General features: G+C 45.5%; 1 protein-coding gene across 3 annotated transcripts in view; it reads left to right on the forward strand.

Moving 5' to 3' along the window:
• Nucleotides 1-16,338: 16,338 nt before the first annotated feature.
• Nucleotides 16,339-23,303, forward strand: part of HSF1 (heat shock transcription factor 1) — a 1,218,386-nt gene continuing 1,211,421 nt past the window's right edge. The window contains exon 1 of one of the 3 annotated variants that reach the window (XM_069621903.1): nucleotides 16,339-16,738. Coding sequence is in view for 2 of the 3 variants with exons in the window: in XM_069621901.1 (XP_069478002.1) it covers nucleotides 16,634-16,738 (105 nt within the window). In the remaining variant the exon portion in view is untranslated. The remainder of the gene's footprint in view (nucleotides 16,739-23,303) is intronic. The other 2 variants (XM_069621901.1, XM_069621902.1) reach the window with 2 other exon arrangements.

Consider the following 23,303-nt stretch of genomic DNA (forward strand, 5'->3'; position numbering starts at 1 on the left):
TTAATTGCCTGACTCTGCCTGGCCCTTGGTTTGTGACATGTCAGGTAAACAGATTTAATATGAGTCTGTTGTCTGTTACAAGGTAAAGAGGTGTTCAGGTTGGAAACGGGGGGCGGTAGAGTTCTTGAGTATCCTACAGTGTAGGATGGAGAAAGGGTGTTATACGGGATTATAGTTCTCTTACTAGTGGGTTTGTAGGGATTGTGGAGTGAACAAGAATGACCAGGGTTTTTATTGTGATCTAAACATGGGGAATTGTAGGAATGGTAGTGTGTTGTCAATGCTGTATACTGGGTGTTCGGGACAGGATTACAGAGGGATGTGAAGAAGAATGATTGGGAGTATTTGGATAGGAAACAGGAAAGCAGGGATTCTGAGAGTGAGAGTTTCCGAATGCAATGGGGTGTGGGATCCTAGGGGATTTGTTATATACAGAGGGGATGGTAGATTTGGGCAAGCTAGATTCAACGGGAGGAAGGTGGGTTAATGTATTACAGCCTACAAAGGCCTGGGGTATATCGTCCTCCTCTCCTTCTTCCCTGGTAGAATACTGCATCTCACCTGTGGCAATTCCCTGAGCATAACCCCGGACTCCCCTACCCGGTTGATCCTCCCTCGCTCATCCACCCCCAAGGTTGGGATCTGAGAGCGTCAGCCCTTCCCTGGCCACCTGAATAAGGGATTCTCGAGGTCTACTCGGGAGAATACACTCAGGTTTCTCACACATGGGTTCTTCTTTGTGAATCTTGGGGCAGCCTCTAGCTAGATGACCAACCTCTTTACATGAATAACAGGTGGGCCAATGGACTTAAGATATTTTGGACTCATCTTTCTTTCCCTTCTTTGATTTTGAATTCTGGTTTTCTAAATTCAGATTTCCCTCTATCCTTTTCTATCCATTCTCTAGTCTTGGGATGAGTTCCCCCTCGTTCTGATACGAACAGTGTTGGACATGAGGAACCTTTGTGATCTTTTCTCTCATCAGATTTATGGAGAGAGTGAAAATGTTTATTGGCATTTCAGTAGTTTTGTGTTGTCTCAATGGCCAAAGTAAGGGAAGGCTTTTTCAATTATACGACTGCTTTCTGTAAGGAGGGAGGTAGAGAGTTAATGAGTTGTTCTATGGTCAACATTTTTATTAGTTCAGGTAAAGTTTTTCTAGCAGTCCATAGAGAAACAGTGTTTTTGACTTGTTCCCCCAACTCTAGGAGAGTTTCTTTAGGGTTTAGTCTGATGTTTCTTAATTTATGTCTGTAAACATTGCTAGTTTGCCCTACTCTTTGCAGGAGGCCTTCTTTAATATATGCAAAAGTGGTATCCCCTTAGAGATTAAGCAATTGATACGATGTTTGTAATTCACCTTTGAGTAATGGTAGTAGGTAACAGATTTTTAAATTATCATCCCACCAAAACATTGGCAATCGTTGGAAGTTGAGAAACAAAATCCCCAAGTCCTCACTTCTAGGTATGGTTGCAGAATACCTTGAAGCAACAGGGGTTTGGAATGAATGGCAATCAACTGTTCCAAACCTGGCTGAAGGCGGGTTTCTGCTTGTATCTGATGGGCCACTAAATGGGCTAATTGCGTCTTCAACAGAGGCCATATTTATATGGGGTATTAAGGTTCTGTCTGATGCTCTCTTAACTTTGAGGTGAAAATGATTGACCCATCTTCTTCTTCATCAGGATTGGTTTAAAGAAATTCTATTTCTTCTGTATCAGAACCAGATTGGAGTATAGCAGATTGAAGGTTTAGGTCTGTTACTGGTGAGGCAGAGGTGGAAGGGGAGCTACCTGCGAGGAAGGATTTCCCTTTAAGGACGGATTCCAGGGCACTAGATCTAATAAAAGTATGAGGTGTTCTTATCTTCAGGATTATACAGTCCCATTGTTGTAGATGATAATGGGAAATAGGTAAAGTATCAAGTAACAGTTGGGACTGAAAAAACAGTTCTTGGTCTCTAATAGGGATGTGAGCTTGTACTGTGCTCTTTTCCAAATGTCATCAGCTCTACCCTCCAGGATAGCTTATAATAGGACTTTTATGTTGCCTACAGCTAACGTCATTCCTGATGTACTTTTCTATAATTCCTTAATCCATTTTGCTGCACAGGAAGTCAAACTCGGCAGTGTGCATTGGGAGTCTTTAAAAGAAAAGGAATACGTGGGAGGACAGAATCCATTCGAAGAACAAGTTACTTACCCCTAGTAATGTTCTTTTGATTGGATGTTCCTCCCACGTATTCCTCATCGCCCTCCCAGCCTACCCCACAGTAATATTTCCCATGCTGTTACAGCTTTCGCTCCTTCAAAGCTTAGTACAGTCAAATCCGTGGTGAAGCCAACGGGCGCTGCGCATACTATATATACCTTCGATGACATCACCCTCGAGACTGAAGCCCTCATGGGACATCGAGTCAACTGCATCGACGCACAGCGTCCTCTTCCGAAACTTTTTTCCGAAGTAGCTGAAGCTGGATATCAAATGTGAATTTACTATTTCCTTATCCATCTGTGGCCATGGTATATATTGTGGTCGACCCCCTCATTTCTCTAATAGTGGGAACTGTGAAAACCCTCGTCCTTCGTCATACCTACCCATACTCCTTGTTCTCCAGGCAGCATTGTCATTGCCTGCTTGTTTTCTCCATGGCAATGCCCTCAATTTGCTCACGTACGGTGGGGACAAATCCCCTGTACTGTGCTATCGTACTTGTGGTTCTTCAGTATATGGTATTGGTTCTGGTGTTCTTTTTATAGGGTCCTCTAGATCTAACCACTTTACCCCTTTGTCTACACTTAATTCTCTTGAAAATCCATATGCACCCTCTTTTCATGTTCTCTCATTTTGTTTCCTTTCCTCGTCTGACATTATTACGCCCCAACTCTTATGGCTATTGTCCTCTTTCGCATCTTCAAGGTCTAACCTATTTTAAAATAATGTTCTATGATCGTCTGCTCTGTTGTCATCTAATCTTCCTCTTATTTCTCTAAGGGAGGCTCCTTGTTCACCCTCTTGACTTCTACATCCTTCATTATCCCTCATTTGTCAATATAATTTTCCCATTCTTGTCCCTATGGTCTCTGTGTCTTCTTCTCTCCATGTTGGAATGTCTAATAATCCTTGCAACCCACCACGGGACGGTTGTGATCCTCTCTCTTCTTCGGTTCATTCTTGCATTTCCATGGGTATCATGCTTCTGCAACATTAATATTCAATCTCATCATCTTTAAATCCCCTACTTCTGTTCATTTCTTCCTCTCTTCTCCTTAATTGCCTTAATTCCCCTACCTCTCACCTTCTTTGCAACCTACGTACTTTCAATCTTTGGGCTTCTACTTCTTTTCGTTGATCTTCTTCTAGCCTCTCCTTTTCTCTTTTTGCCACATACTTTCTGCGTTCTTCCCTATGCTTACATTGCTTGTCTCTTTCTTGTTTATATAACCTCAGTTCTTCCTTCTCTTTCGCTTTCTTATCTTGCTCTTCCCTTTCCTCTTTTTCTCAAACTCCATCAATATCTTTATCATCTAGTTTAAGCAATATTTGTCCTTCCTTACATTAATTCTGTACTATTGTCATACCTTTAGCTGTATCTTTTATTCCTTTTTGTTTCTCTGCCTCTTCCTCTGTCTCTATCTGTTGAGTCTGTCTATTCCTTTTCTCATCATGCTGTTTACTTTCAAACCGTGTATGTATATATTTACGTTCTCTGCTTTTACTCTCTTCCTCTGTCTCTCCACTATTATAGGCAGGGGGGTTCGTATTGTGGATTAACATACCCCACTGCTGCTTTCAATTGCTTTAGAGGGTAAAATCCCTTCTCTTTATCCGCTACGTCTTGTTTCTCAGGAGGGAAAAGAGGAGCTTAAGGCGTTACATCTTCCCCTTTATGCTGACTAAGCATCCACTCGCTATAGACTCAGTCTTCCTTTTCATTCTGGTACATTTTCCAAAGCTCTAATACTGCCAATCTTTTCTCTAGCTTCTTTCCCTTATGTGTGACATGTAAATATGTTGCCAGATTTCGTAATACCGTATTTGACAATTAACCTCCTGGAAGCCAGGGCATAAATGTCTTATTGGTCATGCCCTTAATCCATTCGGAATGATACTGTCTAATTTTGGCTGTATTTCTTGGTAATGTTCTGCATAAATGTGTGAGAGTTGTTTCTTCCATGATGACAAGTCAATTCAGACTGCCAATACTTACCCAATTGTTTCTGTTCCTTCCAAGTTTATAAAATATATTGTTTTAATATATTTGAGCAGTCACCATCAACCATCACTCGTATTCCAAAAACTCTGAATATTTTCCCTGCTTTTATTGGTTATTATTTAGAAAAATCTATTGGCACTGTTCTTCTTGCTCCTTCATTTACACTTTACGTTAATTCTTTTTATATTACATATGTGCACTTTCAATATACATATATTTATTCCCCTTGTGTACGTCTTCCTCTACTGTCTCAGTAGAACTGAGTAACTCTTCTCTTTGTATTACTACTCCCTCTGGGAGTTTGACACATGCTCTTCTAATTGTCTATGCCTTTAGGAATCCTTAATGCTCCGATATGGAGCTATAGCGTATGCTCTTTCTGTCTCTCTTGAGCCTGTGAATTCGAGGTATTTTTAGCTCTCATCCTTTTATAATCCCCAAAATCTAGTTACTCTTTCTATCTCTTATATATATACACAACATAACACAATTACAGTCCCTCCCCTCTATGTTTTTACCAGCTGCAATAGTCTACTTACATCCGAAACTCTGTGATCGTCTGGCTCGTGACAGGAGCCGTCGATCGTCCGGGAGTCTAGGCCTGGGTTGTAGGTTGATTAGACCAGAACCATCCGCACTGCTACCAAATGTGCTGTAGCAACTTGAAGCGTTTTTGTGCTATATGGAATTACCAATAAAATGCCTTAGACCAAATAACCTGATAGACTGAAAGAAGATGGTAAACTACTGCTTTTATCTCAATGAAGGAAAGCAGGGTGGATCATCATTCATCAAACTGATTCATGGAGGATCACAATGTCTTTTTGATTATACATAGTTTATATAGTGCTGGATGCGTCATCTATGATGTCATCCTACGTGGCATATTACAAATACTTATTGAGGGGTGGGATTGGATTAGGGGAACGTATCTATATATAGAATCTATAAATATTAGTTTTCCATTGGCGGCCCCTTGTCTGTAGGACAGGACCTGAGCAACTCCTAAAATACGTATAATACTAATTCAGCAAAGAATATGTCAGCGGAGTAATACTTGCAACATTGTATGTAAAAGTGCATGGCAGGTTTTTCAAATTAGCTGACAACTCAAATCCAACCTTGGACATTCGGCTTGCTAGCAGCATGTACATAGAAACGAAACCCAGGTGCTTGGAGATATGTAAGCTCTCCCTTTGTTTTCCCAATTAGTCTACCCTCTCTCATCGGTAGGCCTCATATTAATGTCCTCTGTTTGAAGATTCACCTTGCCATTCTGCACTTTCTCTGGAACATTCAAGGGAGTGTAGGCATACCATTATTTTAGCTTCAAGCCTAATGAATAGCCTTTGTTCCTGAGCTCTTCATCACCTGTTACAAGAACACACATTTGTTCATTTCGACAGTGTATTCAATATTATTTGATTCAATTATACTGGGTGCAGTTGCTCCTCTTGGCCTTTAGAGACTTGCTCACTCTATCCCATATAAACGTTGTGCACTTTTAATTGTCCAATACTTGGCATCCATAAATGTTCTTGTTCCTCCTAATCTTGAGAAATATGTGCTTTGCGCATGGTCTGCTCATTGGACTCCCTTTGTACTTTTTCTTCATCTCTCAAAATAACATCCTTGGTCATAGGCTGATGTACTCCTCTATTTTGCAAGGGAAAAACAACTTGATCATCTTTTCACTTTAAGATCCTGGGCTCGTATTTTGAGGTAGCTGGGTTGATTGACATAAGCCGTCGTCCATATTCTTCTAATGGTCATCCTAAACGTTGAATATCTATCTCTCATAAGCAAGCTTCTACGTATTCTTTCTACCTTGCATGTTGGCGTATTTACAGTTATTGACCAGTGAGTCACTTAATTCTTCGTTGTGTTCATGATTACTGTATCATTGAATACATGTTTCTCTTGGTTCTTCAGTTACATCGTCATCCTTAAGTATTTTCATATTGTTTCAGCATAGGTTCTTACATCTTCTTTATGACATTCTCTCGCTGTCGTCAGACTTTGTTTTGACATTCATCCATTCTGTTCATGGCTCTCAGGTTCGTCATTGCGAGGTTGGAGGTAAGAAACAGTCCTTACCGGCATGGAGCAAATACTGTGTCCGTGTAGTAACGAGTCCGCTAATAGTGGGCGACTACGAGTTCGCGTGCACGAGTTTAGCGGCATGCCGGTAACAACATTACTGGCATGCCACTAAAGTCCAAAAAATGGCCCTTTGCGGCATCATGGAAAGCGCAGACAGCACAACCGCAGGCGTCCTCCTCCAAATAACGTGACCGGCATCAATGGATACAGCATTAGCAGGCACCGGTATCAGCGGTGACCGTTTATAGCGGTGCCCGTTAATAAGCGGAACCAGAAGTTGCGCCATCACACAAGAATGGGAAACAGCACGGCAGGCATCTTGAAAAACACAATCCATTTCCATCCTCACCACACAGGACCTGGAGCCCATTTCCGATGACAGATATCAACCTTCACCACAAGCATCACGCCCAAGGCTGTAAAAAAAAGGTGCATCCCGGCAGCGCTAAGAGCGCTTCAATGAGGTCGAACTGACTATGCTGGCAGAGACACTGGCAGACAATGCAGAGGTTGTTTTCGTCAACAGCCTCAAGAGAGAGGCACAGATTAAGAAGAAAGAGATCTGGCAACTTGTTGCCCAAAAAGTCAGTGTCGTAGGGAACACCCCCGCACAATCAAGGATGTTCGCATGCAATGGGACGATCTGCGCCTGAGAGTCAGGAACATTCTGTCGGCAAACCAGAGCCAGGCCATGGCCATCAAGCTAAGCCGGTGGGAGGAAATCTGCACCACTGCGATTGGCATCGAGGCTATAGAAGGTGTGGGTAAGATGGAACATGGCGCCACCTCATCGGCAGATGGAGGTGAGTGTCCTAAGAAAGCACTGTAATGCAAAGTATGATGATAGTCCACCAATTTGTCTGTCCAAAGAGGCAATGCATGGCCCAATACATACACATTGGCACATCCCTGTCTAGATGCCGTCCGCAGCACATGCATGCAGCATGGCAATGCCATACCTGACACACACCACACAAATATGAAAATGGCATAAGTCACACTGCACGTAGCCCACAACAGAAATGCATGTCATATAGCATACGCCAGCTCCAACATGAGTGACCCTGATGGATGGCTGCATGCGGGTTTCGGACAGGGGTGAGGAGCCACGGCTTCAAGGGATAGCCACTATCACCTGCATGAGAGGAAATACAAGGTATATGTTATTCGATTCATGATGGACAGCTGTACTTGTCAGACATGCCTGCAGATAATTGTTGGTCACGTGCACATGCCCCTGGTTGTATGCAAACATTTTTCATGCCCTAAATGTGTTCTGTGCCATGGACTTATGGTGTGGGTTGCATCTTAAAGATGATACACGGTGTACACTGCCTTGATGTCGCTCATGCATTGTGGACGCATACAGCTGTGTTTATGTTAAATATGTAATGTGTAGTGTCTTGTATCATTTTCTGACTGGCAGCGTTGGCAGTTGTCTCTGCATTATTTGCCATTCAGCACTGATTATTCCCATGGTGACATGCTGCACTTCGGTGGTGGTGGCCCTGTGACAAGCAGTGGATTACCTTGGTGGTTTTGTTCAGTGCACTCCCATGGATGCTTGTCCTGTGTGGTGATTTGCTGCAGACATTTACATAGTGAATACTCACAGCATGTTGCTGGATTGTGTTACGGAGGGTGAGGTACGATGATGGGTGGTGCACGTGTTGTGGGATGTGGGGTGGTTTTAAGTTTGGCATGTTGTGATAGGTGTGCAGCTTACTTCATTGCTATGTGAATTGGTGGTCATGTTCAGTTTGGGATGCTTTGGGGCACAGTGTTTTGGGATGTGCACATGGTGCTGTCACAACAACAATGACACCATGGTGGTGTGTGCATCTATCCCCCATTTCACTGCCATATGCCTGTCATGCAACTTACCAAGAAGCCAGGCACGTCGTCCTGCATGTCGCTCCATGTATCGTGGAGTTCCGCAGGACCATTGAGTCATGAGTTGATCCGGGATATCGGGCACAACAATGTGTGATGATCTTGCTGGTGTCACATACCATCTGCACATTGATGGAGTGGTATTGCTTGCGATTGCGGTACACCACCTCCATGGCATGCGGGACCACCAACTCCACGTGGGTGCAGTCGAGGGCACCAATACAATTTGGCATGCCTGCCAGTGCATGGAAGTCAACTTTTGTATCAAAAATATCCTGGGGAGTCCGTGGTAGGGATATGTAGTCCCTTGTGTGCTTCAGGAGGGCATCCAGCACTTGGTTCAGCATGCGAGAAAATAAGGGTTGTGATATGCCATGCATGTGCCCCACTGTGTGCTGGTAGGTGCCTGTGGCCAGGAAGTGGAGCACCGACACTACCTTCAGTAGAGGGGGGATGGCGGTGCGTATTTCAGTGAGGCTGACAATGTCGTTGTGTATTATGTCCACAATGGTGGTGATGGTGTCCTGGTCTAGACGGTACAGGGTGTGGATCTGCTCAGGGGTTAGGTTGAATGGACTGGTTCTGATGCGAGAGATTGGGGGCTGCCTGCATGGTACCACTGGCTGCACTGGTGGGGCATGCTGGGCTTGTCTCACCCTCCTTCTTCTCATGGGTCTCCTCTGTGGTGCCTGCTGTTGCTGTTGTTGTTGCTGGTGTAGCAATGCAAGCATGTCCTCCATCCACAGTATTGCTACTACTAGTGGAATCATTTTGGTGTGGGAAGGGGTGTGGTGTGTGGGTGTGCTCCATTTGGGCTGGCCCAGACTCCATTGCCTCCACCTGTGCTGACTGTGTGCACCTGTAGCAGTTGGGAACACTGCACATAGCAGTTTACGGGTGCTTTGCGATGCCGGTATTGCCGGCATCCCGTATTTGCGCCTTCATGATACCGGTATTTACATGTCCGCTGACTTGTGATGTCCTCCTGTTAGCGGCATCCCGGTATTGCCGGCCTGAAGGCCTGCGTGCCTGCGCCCATGCTGCTATTAGCGACAACGTTATTATCTGCGCCTCTAATACCGGATTCTTGGGTCGGAAGAGCCCAGAGCGGTATGCGGTGCCGGTAATCCTTTACCGGTATCATTTTTTTCCATTACCTCCAACGTCGTAATGACCCCCAATGTCTATATCACTACCCCACTCCTCACCTGAAGACTCTGTGTGGAACTCGGAAGGTTCGTCGGAGGAACTCTGCTCCTTCTTCTCTCTCCAGGCTGTTCTTGTATTCTTGTTGGTGGTCGTGCCCCTTTGCTTGAAAAGATAAGGACGGGCTCGCCTGGAGGCCACTTTGCCTATACGGCTGTGTGCCCAGCAGCGGGGACTCCAGGGAGCCCATCCCAAACCAGGGAAAAGCTGGACTGAAAAACCCTGGTAGGTCTTGCGTAGGTAGGTTGTGGTTTATGTAGCTTGCAGAGTAATCCAAAAGTAAGTCTGCTGCAAAGGACTTCAAGTACCAGCATGCACTGGTATGTCGCAGTAGAACTGATGAAAATATGCCCGCTGTGAATGACTTCAAGTACCAGCATGCACTGGTATGTAGCAGAAGAACTGAAGCGGTAAAGACGGTGACAGAACTACAAGGACCAGCATGCACTGGTAAGAAACAGCTCACGAGGAAGGACGGGATCAAACCAAAGCGTGAGAAATGTGCTCCGATACCAAGACCAGTTGTCCTGGAGGCGTGTGAAATAACACACGGTGAAGGAAGCAGGTAAGCAAACATGGCAGCAGCGGAAAGCAGCGTGCTCCATGAACAGTCCAGGCCGTAAACAGCCCGAAGCGGAAGGAAGCAAAGCAGAAACCGCTTGTGAGCGGAATCAGAACGGAACACACACAGGGAAATAATGGGACAACACACCAAGGGAAGGGGAAACAAACAGAAAGCAGCACGGGAAAGGAGAGTAAGCGAAATGATGTATCGGGATCTGACACCGTGTGGAATCCAAAGTAAGTTTATTTACATATATTTATGAACCCGGCGCCCTGCTCTTCTGTCACTCTCCTCACTTTCTCCAAGCACTCCCCAACCGACCCCCACGCTCCAATCCCAACAAACGTGAACATTCTAACATCTCACGCGCAAAGCCAGGGCGCCATCACCACATAGAATAACACGATACAACATCACCCCCCTTTGCAGAATAACAAACAACTTATAATAACCACTAACATAACAACAAAACTAAAATCAGAATACTTTTGAACATATAAATAGCCTGAAAAGAAAAGTAAAATAATCAGTCTAGATACAACACAATTGGTAGAACGACGTAGTCCTCTTGTCCTGGTTCTCCATTGTTCAAATGACATTACTTCGCCATAACATAGTCTCTGGACCAAAATGGTAATTTCTTCTCTCTTGAGTCACGTATCATCCTATTAACACAATTGGATGCAGTAATGTTTCTCTGTTGCATGTTGTCCACATCTCTAATCTCAACATTCATACCAACATTATCAACAACATCACTCTGCAACCTAGTATCCACGTTAACATCTCTTCCATCATTTCGGACATGAACATCATCACCGAACAAATCAACTGCTCTTCTGTTAAATTTAAACTGTCTATCTTTGGCACACCCTCCTTTCCACCACCACTTACTCACTGTGTCCAAATTCCATACGGAACCCCCACTAACTCTCACCGCCTTTCTAAATACTTGTAACACCTCAACAGGGCTGCTATATTTAGATTCTCCCTTCCTCACTCTGCGTCCTAATTTCACCTCACAAAATCACCTGGCAAAATCCTCAAATTGGATTTTGAATTTCTTAGACACACCTCAGATCTCTTCTCTTGGTGCTCACAGGTTCTCCTTTGTTTCCACTCTCCCAATTTGATTAACCCATTCCGGATTCAGTAACGTGTTAGGAGCTCTCCCGCTCATCAATTCAAACGGAGACACCTCCAACCCTCTTTTAACCGACATCCTCACACTCCAAGGTTTCTCCAAAAGAGCCTCATCCACAAGAATGTTGTTCCTTAAAGCCAACTCCACAGTCTCTACCACCATCCTGTTACACCTTTCAACTAACCCATTAGTTTGGGGATGATATAATGAAGAAAACTTCCATTCAATTCCCGACTTCCTGGCAAACTCTCTGACATCTCTTCTTTTAAACTGTACACCATTATCGCTGATGATAATCTTGGGAAACCCTTCTCTCCTGAAGATTTGCTTAAGAAATTTGATTATTTCAAAAGAGTCTCCCTTATTAACGGCTTTTACCTCTAACCAGCCTGAATAATAGTCAACCATAACTATCAGGAATCTCTTTTCACCTATCAACTTAACATAAGGTCCAACAATATCAATGCCCAACTTCTCCCATGGTGTTTTCCCATTATCCACACTAATCGGTTCTGATTTGAATATCTTACAACTCTTATCGCTGTTCTGACACGGCCAAAAATTTCTAATGAATCTTTCAATCGCCAAATCCATTCCTGGCCACCAGTACTTCAACCTCACATTGCTTTTGGTACCAGTGATGCCAGGATGTCCCATGTGTGCCTTTGCCATAATTTCAACACATAACGCTAAGGGTGGGATTAACTTGTCACCTCTAAGTAGAAATCCATCTTCCATGGACAACTCATCCTTCACCTCCCAGAACTTCAGACACCCCTCACTTATCAATCTCTTCTCTGGCCATTCCGACTCGGTGTATTTTTTGACCTCTTGTAGAACCTCATCTTTTCTGAACTCATTTAACCAAGTTTCTTTCGAAGTAACCTCTAAGACAACTGCCACCATCTCTTCATTACCTTCTACCTCTGTCTCATTGCTCTTCAACGGCAAACGTGACAAAAAATCAGCAATGACATTTATTTTCCCTGGCACATATCTCACTTTAAAATGGCAGTCTTTCAGTTTGATGCTTAACCTGCCTAACCTAGGTGAAGCCTTACATATTCCTTTCACCGTAAGAACCTCTATCAAAGGCTTGAGAGTAAAGTACCCTCTACTAGGATCGTGATCATGTGACGATCCCGGACACTGCCAGGAAGTCAGGCAGATTTGCATGGGACAACCTAAAACATCTTCATTTTCATCCCAGTAGTGGGAAAAAAAAGTTTTTTCTTTTCCTCTTTCATGTTTTATTGTTTCCTGTCGCACGCAAGAGATTGAGATTAAAATAAGTGAAACAAGGTACCAGGCTGCACAGACTCTCTCAAATTGAATTCGGACAGAATTTTTAAAGCATAAATTTGTTATGCAGGGCATCACTATCCAGCCACTGGCCAGCTTTCTTCCAACGACAGGTTAACCTGTGGTAGTATGGCCACAGTGGAAGGAATTTCAGTTGAATTATATACAAACAGTTGAACAAGAAGGACTTACCGCCCACAAGAAGAAGTTACTGCTACTTCATGCGCTGGGATTAGAAGGCCAAAGGAAGTCCAGGGAGCTACCAGAGTTACCAGGAGATGAAGCAGGCGATGCTGATGAGCATGAAAAGGCCATTAGGCAGTTGGACAGATACTACGCTCCGGAGACAAATGTAGCCATAAACAGATATCATTTCTATACTAGGATACAAAAGGAGCATGAGTCGATAGAGGAATATGTGTCAGCATTGAGAACTCTCTCCCGCACCTGTCATTTTGGAAATGGTATCACTCTGGACGAATTAATCAGAGATCAAATCATTATCCATTCGAAGGACAGTTTGGTCCAAGACAGATTATGGATGGTGGGTAATCCGTCCCTCCCAGAGACTATCGCTATAGCCAAACGAATTGAACACAGTCAACTATGCTCTAAAGAAATAAAGAGCAGGAAGCAAGAAGCTGCGCATAACATGCAACAACAAAGCGTCAATATTGCGCCAGAGATGGAAGAACAGAACATGATCAATACATTAAGAATCAAGGAACGAATGGACAACACCTCTGTCAAGAGTAACCGACCTAGAGCCTTTGAGAATAGAGGAAACTCATATAGAGGAAAAGGTTTGGTGAAAAATTAACCCAGATCGTTAAGCGCACAGCCTAGAGAAGGTGGACAGGTGTTACAATTGTGGCAGGTATGGCCATTATGCTTACGCTAAACAGTGCCCAGCTTTAGGGCAGAAATGTGGAAATTGTGGAATCAGAGGGCATTTCGCTGTCACCTGCAGACGGAAAAAAAGGGTTTCTACCATACAAGATGAAGAAGAATCAGATGAGGAAAGAGTAATCCTGATTCGTGTGCCACCAGAAGGAGAATTCAAATGCCCGAGTTGTGTAGTAACATTCAACAATTGGAAGCTCAAAGTAAAAGTGGATAGTTGCTCGCCATGGACAATTATTACTGAGAGGACTTGGAGAAACTTGGTAGCATGCGGTCTTAAAAGTGAATTGAAGGTTTCTGACATTAAAGATCCAGGAGGCTTTGAAGGATCTAAGATCGAAATGGTTGGTTGGTTTTCGTGTATCATCCAATTCAAGGACAGATGAGTACAAGTGAAGGTCTATGAGGCCAAGAAGGGAGTGAACGTTATCGGGTGGAGAGATCAAGCTGGTTTAAGAATCAGGTTAGATCCCAGTGAAGAGGAGCAGATCTTGGTTTTTAATAGTAGTCAAAGTCAACCGAGGAAAGGTGAAGCTGAAGCCAAAGTAAAGTTAGGTTTACTAAGAGATTTTGCACATAGGATTTGTCTCAAAAAAGAAGCAGTGCCAATCAAACGCTTGAAATCTAGGCCCATACCTTTCGCTATAGCTGACAAAGTGGAACAGGAGTTGGTAAGATTGGAGTCAGAAGACATCATAGAAAAAATTGAATCCTCGGAGTGGGTAAGCCCAATTGTGGTTGCGCTTAAGAAGAATGGGAAACCAAGGATTTGTGTGGACCTAAGAGATGTCAATAAGAACATCATAATTGACACTTTTCCTCTTCCGATAATTTCTGAAATGTTGAATCGTATTGGAAGTGCAGACTTATTTTCAACGATTGATCTTTCTAGTGCTTATCATCAGATATCTCTCACAGAAGACTGTAGAGACATCACAGCATTCATTACACCACATGGGTTATATAGATACAAGCGCATGCCTTTCGGTTTGGCATCCGCGGCAGCGGTATTTCAAAGGGTTATGATGCATGTCCTTAAGGGTTCGCAAGGAACACTGGTATATCAGGATGACATCATTGTATATGGCAAAGGTTCGGTTGAGCATGATGAAAGACTTAAGGAGGTATTGAGAAGGCTGGAGAATGTGGGGTTGAAGATTGAACGTAGTAAATGTAAATTCGGTATGGAAGAGGTGGAGTATTTAGGGCACACAGTGAATGGTAGAGGATACAAGCCAAAAGGGGATGCTTTGAAGGCAATAAGAGACTCACCTAATCCTAGTAACAAAGATGATCTTAGATCATTAGATCATTCCTAGGATTATGTGAATATTATAACAGATTTGTTAAAAATGTTGCTAGTGTGACGGAACCTCTGAGGCGGCTGTTAAAAAAAGATGCCAAATTCGAATGGAGTGACGAGTGTAATGCAGCAGTGACGTGCATAAAAGAGGAAATTTGTAATTCTGCGGAGTTAGGGGGGTTTGTGTTTGGGAATTTGACGAAGGTGACTGTGGATGCAAATGGTAATGGAGTGGGTGCAGTATTGTCTCAAATTTATGGGAACGGTAGTGAGAAAATGATCAGTTAAGCATCCAGAGCTATTTCTGACACAGAGAGCAGATACTCAGTAATTGAGAAAGAGCTGTTAGCCTGCACTTGGGCTGTAAATTACTTTAGGAAATATTTGTGGGGAAGTAGTGGGTTCATGTGGCGCCGGGCTCCTCGTCGCCAAGTGATGTATCGGGAACTGACACCGTGTGGAATCCAAAGTAAGTTTATTTACATATATTTATGAACCCGGCGCCCTGCTCTCCTCTCATTCTCCTCACTTTCTCCCGGCACTCCCCAACCGACCCCCACGCTCCAATCCCAACAAACGTAAACTTTCTAACATCTCACGCGCAAGCCAGGGCACCATCACCACATAGAATAACACGATACAACACAAAACTCACTGTGGGTAAGCAAAGCAAGGGAGCTGCTCTTCATTAGCTGCTATATGAAGCTGCAACTGAAGGAAGACTAGAACGCACTGCGCGTGGAACTGGTGTTCTTAGTCCTTCTTCCAAATCGCCCATTGTCTCCATAGCTTCCACGGGCGATATGTGACAATGGCTGCATTTCGATAGCATACTTCTTATGCACGTGAAAATCCTGATGAGGGGAACTTTGATATTTGTTCTGCAGGAAGAGACTGTTAAGAGAACGTGCCACCTTGTCCAGTGCTGAAAACATGGGGAAGGGAAGCCAACTGCTCAACCGTCCTGACATATTATTTCTTAAACACTTTCATTTTTGCATACACAATTGTCCCATACCCTTTTGTATTTAGAAGTAAGGATTGGCAATAGGTTTATTAGTATAGGCCCTTTTATTTGACAGGGACTTCACTAGGACTGCGTTATTATTATTTGATGGTCTTAGCTTGCTTACATCCTTAGATTTAGGATTAGATAGGCGTTCAACCAACCCATTGAAGTTCAATAAACACCTGAACTGTGATCATATGTGTTTGTTCATACCATGTCTTCCTTCTATGTGGTGTCAGGAATGGGATAATATTCAATTGACAAAAAATTGAAACCCCATGCTGGTAATTGCCACCACCGGAAGGAGAAAATAGGATTATTGAACTCCTAGCGCCAGATAGAATATGTACTATAAAAGAGGTGTTGTTCTCCCAACTTCAAGACGAAATTGGCCAACAAGTTTTGTTTTTAAAATATGCCTTTCCATTATTTATGCTGCCCTCATGATTGACGACACTGGCTGAGACTATACGATCTTTAATCTCGGTTAAGCATTGTTTACTAATACCAATTCACCCAGTTCCAGCAGAGCCTTCTCGCTTTAGTAGTATCCAAGTAGCAGTAGCACGCTGCGCGCGCAGCAAACGGAGAGCACAGCTGCGCTTCGCAGACGTGCCCGCGCGAGGAAGACTTGTAGTGCACGCGCCGCAGACGTGCGGTGCGCGCGCAGCCTCCTGCCACGCCCCCTCCGCGCCTGCCTGTGTTGTGTTGAGGAGAAAAGACGTCACAAGATGGCGGCGGCCATGCAGCAGGCCCGGTGCTCTGCGTAACTGGGAATGAAGGGGGCAGTGCCAGGGGCTTAACGGGCAACGTGAGGTGGGCACAGGCCAGTATTCATTGGGGGTAGGTGACTCGTCCAGGAACCGAGGACTCGCCTGTGTAATACGGAGTTTGCAAAGGAAATAGCCCACCTGTGAAGAGGTACCAGTGCCCCGCCCCCTCAGGAGAGGTCCCAGGCGGTGACAGGCCCTCAGGGGCCCTGGAGACCATGGAGTTGCCCGGGGCGGGTGGCAGTAATGTACCCGCCTTCCTGGCTAAGCTCTGGACTCTGGTGGAAGATCCGGACACCGACCCGCTGATCTGCTGGAGTCCGGTGAGTGCATCGGAGAAGGTGTGCTAGGCCAGGCAGTGTAGAGGGGGTCTGGCATGGGGGAGTGATGGCCCTGGGATCGTTTGGCGGTGATGCTGGGTCGGGATGTTAAAGAGGGACAGAGCTCTGCAAAACAAAGTGTACGGAGAGCGGACAGCCCATTCTGCCCCCATTACAATGCATACTGTGGCGGGTAGAGCTGATCACCCCTGGCCCACTGAGATGAATACCCCAGAGAGCAGGTAGGATGAATGGCGCTCCATCTCCACTAATAAGGATCCACTGAGATCCTACTCATCGGCACACCCACTCCCTCCTTCCCTGCAGCTCTCTGGCCAGCCTCGCTTGGCCCTCTTCCTGCTCCTACCTGCAAGGCAAAAAACCTCGGGGTCATCTTCGATTCCACACACTCCTTCTCTCCTCATATATCTGACGTCTCTAAGAAGTCACATTACCAGCTGCACCTCCTCAGAGGTATTCTTCCCTTCCTCTCCTTCCCCCAGAAGCTCACTGTCTCCCGAGCCCTGGTTCTCTCGAAGCTGGACTACTGTAACAGCCTCCATCTTAATCTGCCTGCCTTCACTCTCCGCCCTCTGCAACTCATCCAGAACAGAACTGCGAGACTTGTCCTTGGCCTCAAGCCCAGGGACCGTATCTCTCCAGGACTGAAATCTCTACACTGGCTCCCAGTGGCTGCGAGGATTAAGTTCAAAACCCTCTGCATTGTCCACAAGGCCTTCTGGGGCCTGGGGCCTAAATACCTTCAACTCTCTCTTCCTAAATATCTTCCTTCCCGAGCCCTACGCTCATCCGTCTCCAACTCCCTCAGGGTCAGCCGCTTCTCGAAGCAACGAGCTGGGGGTAGATCTCTCTCCGCGGCAGGGGCCTCCCTCTGGAACAGCCTTCCTGTCTCCCTGAAACTTGAGGAGAACCATCTCCGGTTCCGGAAGCACCTCAAAACCTTCCTCTTCGCTTCTGCTTTCTCTCTCCTTCTCCCCTGCTAAATTCTTCACCTAAACTGCACTGATTCTGCAACTGGGCCACTCTCACCGACTTCGGTCCTGGGCCCAGTCACTCTTCACTTGCACTGCCTCCCTGGCAACCCCTGCACTGCGGGACTGTCTCTGTATCCCTACAGCCCCCCCCCCCAGCACTTGTCTGCACTTGCCACCAGCTGGCCCTATTTATTTATTATTTTATTTCTATTCTACTTATTTGTACTGCACTCCCCCTCCCCCTTGCACTTTTCCCTTCCCCCTACCCCTGCACTTGCGCGGTCTGAATGACACCTGGCCTAGTAGGATCGTTGTCTGTCTTCCCCTTGTTCCCCCCTCCCTGCCTCGTCGCGCCTTGAAACACTTGTGTATAGGCGCGTTACAAATGCCATATCATATCATATCATATATATCAAGGGGGTACATGGAAAGGGGCGTGGTAGAGGTCCTTTCCATCACAAGAGAACAGACTGCAACATCATGCTGGCGTGGGAAGAGCAACTCGGGTCCCCTTCAAACAACGAATGTGAATCATGGCTATTGCATACTTGCCAACATTGTTTGCACGAAAACCCGTCCGATGTTTTGAGTAAGAAAACAAAAAAAATCATTAGCGGAGTGATGAAATCGCGTGCCCCATGGCCCCATGAGTTCACATGACACTTTTTTTCCATCTGCGTGCCAGAACATAAGTAAAATCACCATTTGAAAATGACAACCCAGACTTCGCTGTATTATTTATTTTTATTTTTTATTAAGAATTAAAAATAACAAGCGAAATTGATCCAGACATTACTAATTACACAAGGGCTATGAATCATAGAATAAGCAGTAACTATGTACATACATCATATAGTGTGTACATTCCCCCCAACCCTCTCCCAAAGATTATCTACACAACAGAGACTAATACAAGTCCATACATTTCCCCCACATTTTTTCTTAATTGTATTTTAGTGGCCCTGAGTCCACTGATGTAGACATTTTCCATGGTACATACACATATATCCCCTCGTCTTCTTGGATATATGGTTCACTAATATCCCATTGTGCGAGAGCACTACCCTCCTCCAATAACATCGCTCTTGTCACACCTCGCTTCAAAAAGTCCAGAGCTGTTGATGTTAGTTTCACTGTCACAGCTTCTTCCCTCTGGAACTCTCTTCCATCACGTATCAGAAATGAGCACTCCTACACCACCTTCAAGAGACATCTGAAAACTTGCCTCTTCTACAAAAAAAACTGTTTTTTATTTTTCCCTGAATGGTTTTCAGGTCATGCAAGCTTCTTTCTGGTGCACCAGCGCTGTGATACCCCAGGGTCTGGGCGTTGCATAAATGCTATAAATAAAATTCTGATCCTTCTCCTATATCTTGGTACCCTTTTTCCCAAGCTGTTTTTTATTTTTCTTCGCCACCGTTATCACGTGTCAATATACACTGATGTGTCTTCAGTATGCATTCCCACTTTTTTAAGATGCACAACAATATCGTCATGTTCAAGAATATTACTTTTGTGTTGAACTAATGCCTACACCTCGATGTTTGGGAGGAAGGATAGCTCTGGGACAAGGCGTTCGTCTTGAAAGCAAGATAATGCGGTGCAGCACAGGTTTGAATCCCGATCCCGTACCTGTAAACCACTTGCTGGTTTGAAGCGCATTATAAATGAATAAATAAATATGCACGCCACAGATGGGATTGTCGCGAATGGGGGGGATGACTATGGAAAAAGTCCTAGGTGTTTGTAAATATATATTTCTTGACTGGGGGGGGTCTGATTTGCCCAATGTGTGTGGTCAAATAAGGGAGAAATACCTAACCAGCCGTCTAAATGGGCTTCCATGCTCCACTCTGACAACAGCACTGCAGTCTAGAGTGGTTGCAGATGGTGAATTTTTAAAGTGGAGGGCTTTAAACATTTTCCTGGACTTGGCCTGAGCAGACGCACCCGCACTAATCCCAATCAAACTTTCGGGATGCTTTCCATGAGAGATATATATTTTAAATAATGGGTTAAAATCATGCATTTCGTGGGTACATTTTAAGAAAAATGAGGGCACAGTGTAGAATTTACTAACTGTTCTGCAGGGCAGCACACAAAGCACTCTTTAATATATGCAAGATCACCAACAGTGAGAAGGAGCCTCTTGCAGCGTGGTGTTGCCGGATGTTCCCAATTTAAAAAATATGAGGCCTAGCTCAACAACATACGCTGGTACTGACCCTCTTTCAGGCAGGTTTTGCGCAAAACGGATCATGAGTTCTGTCTTACTTTCATGCTGGTTGTGTCCAAAGAAAGCAATGAGGATGGCCTCAACAGTACATGGGTGTATTTTTGCATTTAACTTTGCCCATTGATTGTAATCCTGCTAACCCAGTGACTGTTCCATACCGCTGCACTTGCTTACTCCTCCCGCTGCCTCTCTTCATACTCATGGCGCGGTCTGTTTCTCCCATCTATTCCAACTGCTTCTCTATCAACTATCCTTCCTTTCTCACTAAGTCTGGAAAGAAGAAGTTTAAAAAGGATATCTTGGCCTCGAACCCTGATCTCCCTATTGCTGATACCTATACCAGCACCTCTTCCAGACAGACCCTCACCGACATCCTCTTTGTTGTTCCTTCGCCGGATCTATGGACCCCCCATATGATCTCTGTGCTGTGTCCTGTGTCCTCCTCTCCCATAAATGGTGAACTCGCTGGGAAGTCCTCATGGCTTCTTTTGACTCCTCCAGAGTCATCCTTAATGGCACTGTCATTGTCCAAGGTCCCCAGGCCAATCTCCTCCTCTTCGATAGGTGTTTCCCTCGCCTCATCAACTTCCTTTTTTCTCCGGCTGTCCCCTCTTCTCATTCCTTGGCTATCTTGCCCACTCTTCCCTCCTCTGCCCATCTTCTGGCTACCTCCACAACTCAGCAGGGCATACTTCTGATTTGTACCCCTCCCCGGAAGGTCTTTAAGGCCGGCAACCTTCTTCATCTTGCCACTCTCAACTCTCGCTCTGCTGTCAAACACTCCCCTGACATCTGCCACCTCCTTGAAAAACTTGACCTTGACGTCCTTGGTCTTACAGAGACATGGTTCACAACCAGCTCTGTCACAAGCTTTGACACTCCTCCCTGATGGCTACAAGATCTTCTCCGCACCCAGATCCACTTGCCCTGGAGGGGGTGTAGTCTTGATCTTTCTTGAGTGGATTCCTGCCACTATAATTCCCACTCAGATCTACTCCTCTTTCAAATGCCTCGTCTGCAGGCTCTCAATCTCTCCTAGCCACTCTCTTACTGTTGCCAATCTCTACCGGCCCCCTGGTCAAATCACCTCTTTTCTCTCTGAATGGGCTGACCTCTCCTGGCCTCAACCACTCAACTCCTCCTCCTTGGTGACCTCAACATTCACTTTGAGTCTCCCTGTCCCTCAACTTTGCTCTTTCGCGACCTCTGCGATTCCCTCTCCCTCTCTATCCTCCCCTCTGGCCCAACACACTCTGCAGGGCACACACTTGATGTCTTGATCTCCTCTAGCCTCTCTTTCCTTCTTTCTTTCTTTCTTTCTTTCTTTCTTTCTTTCTTTCTTTCTTTCTTTCTTTCTTTCTTTCTTTCTTTCTTTCTTTCTTTCTTTCTTTCTTTCTTTCTTTCTTTCTTTCTTTCTTTTTCTTTCTCTTTCTCTTTCTTTTTCTCTTTCTCTCTTTCTTTCTCTTTCTCTTTCTTTTTCTCTTTCTCTCTCTCTTTCTCTCTCTCTTTCTTTCTCTCTTTCTCTCTCTCTTTCTCTCTCTCTTTCTCTCTTTCTCTCTCTCTCTCTCTCTCTCTCTCTCTCTCTCTCTCTCTCTCTCTCTCTCTCTCTCTCTCTCTCTCTCTCTCTCTCTCTCTCTCTCTCTCTCTCTCTCTCTCTCTCTCTCTCTCTCTCTCTCTCTCTCTCTCTCTCTCTCTCTCTCTCTCTCTCTCTCTCTCTCTCTCCCAAGCCTACCCCAACACTCCCACCTACCTTCCTGGACATCCGGCCCATGAAGCCTGTGTCAGTCGAGGCTTTTGCGTCCACCTTCTCCCCACCCCCTCTTCCTCTGGCTGACACAGCCCTGTCTTCTCTCTATTCTTCTATTTCTGATACTCTTGATGTTCTTGCCCCTGTCTTGAGGATCCGCCTGAAGTCCAAAGCCAAGTGCAATTCCTGGTATGACTCTGACCTATCTACACTTAAACGTAGGTGTAGGGCGGCTTTGAGAAAATGGAGGGATTCCTGCTCATCCTCTGACAAACTGGCCTGTCGCCTACTCCAAAGGCAATACCGTCTCTCTGTCCGTACCAAGAAGAGAGTCCACATTCAAGCCAGTGTCTCTGCGGCATCTAACAGCTCGGCCGAACTCTTTTTAAAATATGTAAGGAGCTGGCCAACCCTGCTGCAGTCTCTACCCCTCCCCTTGCCTCTCAAGCTCTTTGCAATGCCCTGGCCTCACACTTTATCTCAAAAACCCAGGACATCCTGTCCACACTCTCCTCCACTCCCTCTCCTCTCCCCTCTCCGTCGGTACTCACTAACCCTCCTCCAGCCACCCCCCACCCTCCTTCTCTTCCTTTCCTCTCTTCTCCCCTGATGAGGTCTCTAGACAAGTCAGATATATAAAAGCCTCGTCAAAACAGGCTCATCCCTGTTCCTCTAAAACTCTCAAGGACCACATTGATGCCCTCGCTCCGGCCCTTGCCGACTTCTGCAACCGCTCCTTTGCCTCAGGATCCTTCCCCTCCCCTCTTAAGCACGCCTGCGTGCATCCTCGCCTCAAGAAACCCACAGCAGATCCCTCTTGTCCAGCCAACTATCGCCCAATTTCTATTACCCCCTTCTTAGGCAAACTCCTTGAAAAGCTGGCCATCTCTCAGCTAAACCTTCATTCTGATTCTGTTGGCGGTCTCCATGACCATCAGTCTGGCTTCAGATCTGGCAGAAGCACGGAAACTGCTCTCCTGAACATCCGTGAAGATCTGCTTTTCAACCTTGACTAGCATTCCCTCTGTTCTCATCCTACTCGATCTCTCCTCTGCCTTCGACACGGTCAACCATACCATCCTGCTCAACTGTCTCCAGGATAACTTGGGCATCACCGATCAGGCCCTAGCTTGGCTGACTTCTTTCCTCTCTGATCGACCCTGCCAGGTCCAACTTGGGTCCTTCCTATCATCTATCTTGCTCTCCCACTGTGGTGTTCCCCACCTCTCGCCCTGGCTTTTCAACCAATACCTGGCAACTCTCGCCTGCTGCATTGCCGTTTTCTGCTCAAACTTCCAGTGCTACGCAGACGACACTCAACTCATTTTCAGGCTGCCCTCTGCCACCTCCTCCACCTCTCATCGTCACTGATTTCCTAACTGCCATTCAAGATTGGTGTTCCGCCAACGATCTTTGTCTTAATGCCAGCAAGACAGAGATCCTCCTCATTGGCACACCATCACCTTCCTTTCCCCTCACTCTCTGGCCGGCCTCCCTTGGCCCTCCTCCTATCCCCACCTGTGAGGCCAAGAACCTTGGTGTCACCTTTGATTCCACACTCTACTTCTCCGCCCACATATCTGATATATC

This window comes from Ambystoma mexicanum, chromosome 5q (genome assembly GCF_040938575.1).
Source record: "Ambystoma mexicanum isolate Mex_15411 chromosome 5q, UKY_AmexF1_1, whole genome shotgun sequence".
Classification (NCBI taxonomy): Eukaryota; Metazoa; Chordata; class Amphibia; order Caudata; family Ambystomatidae; genus Ambystoma; species Ambystoma mexicanum.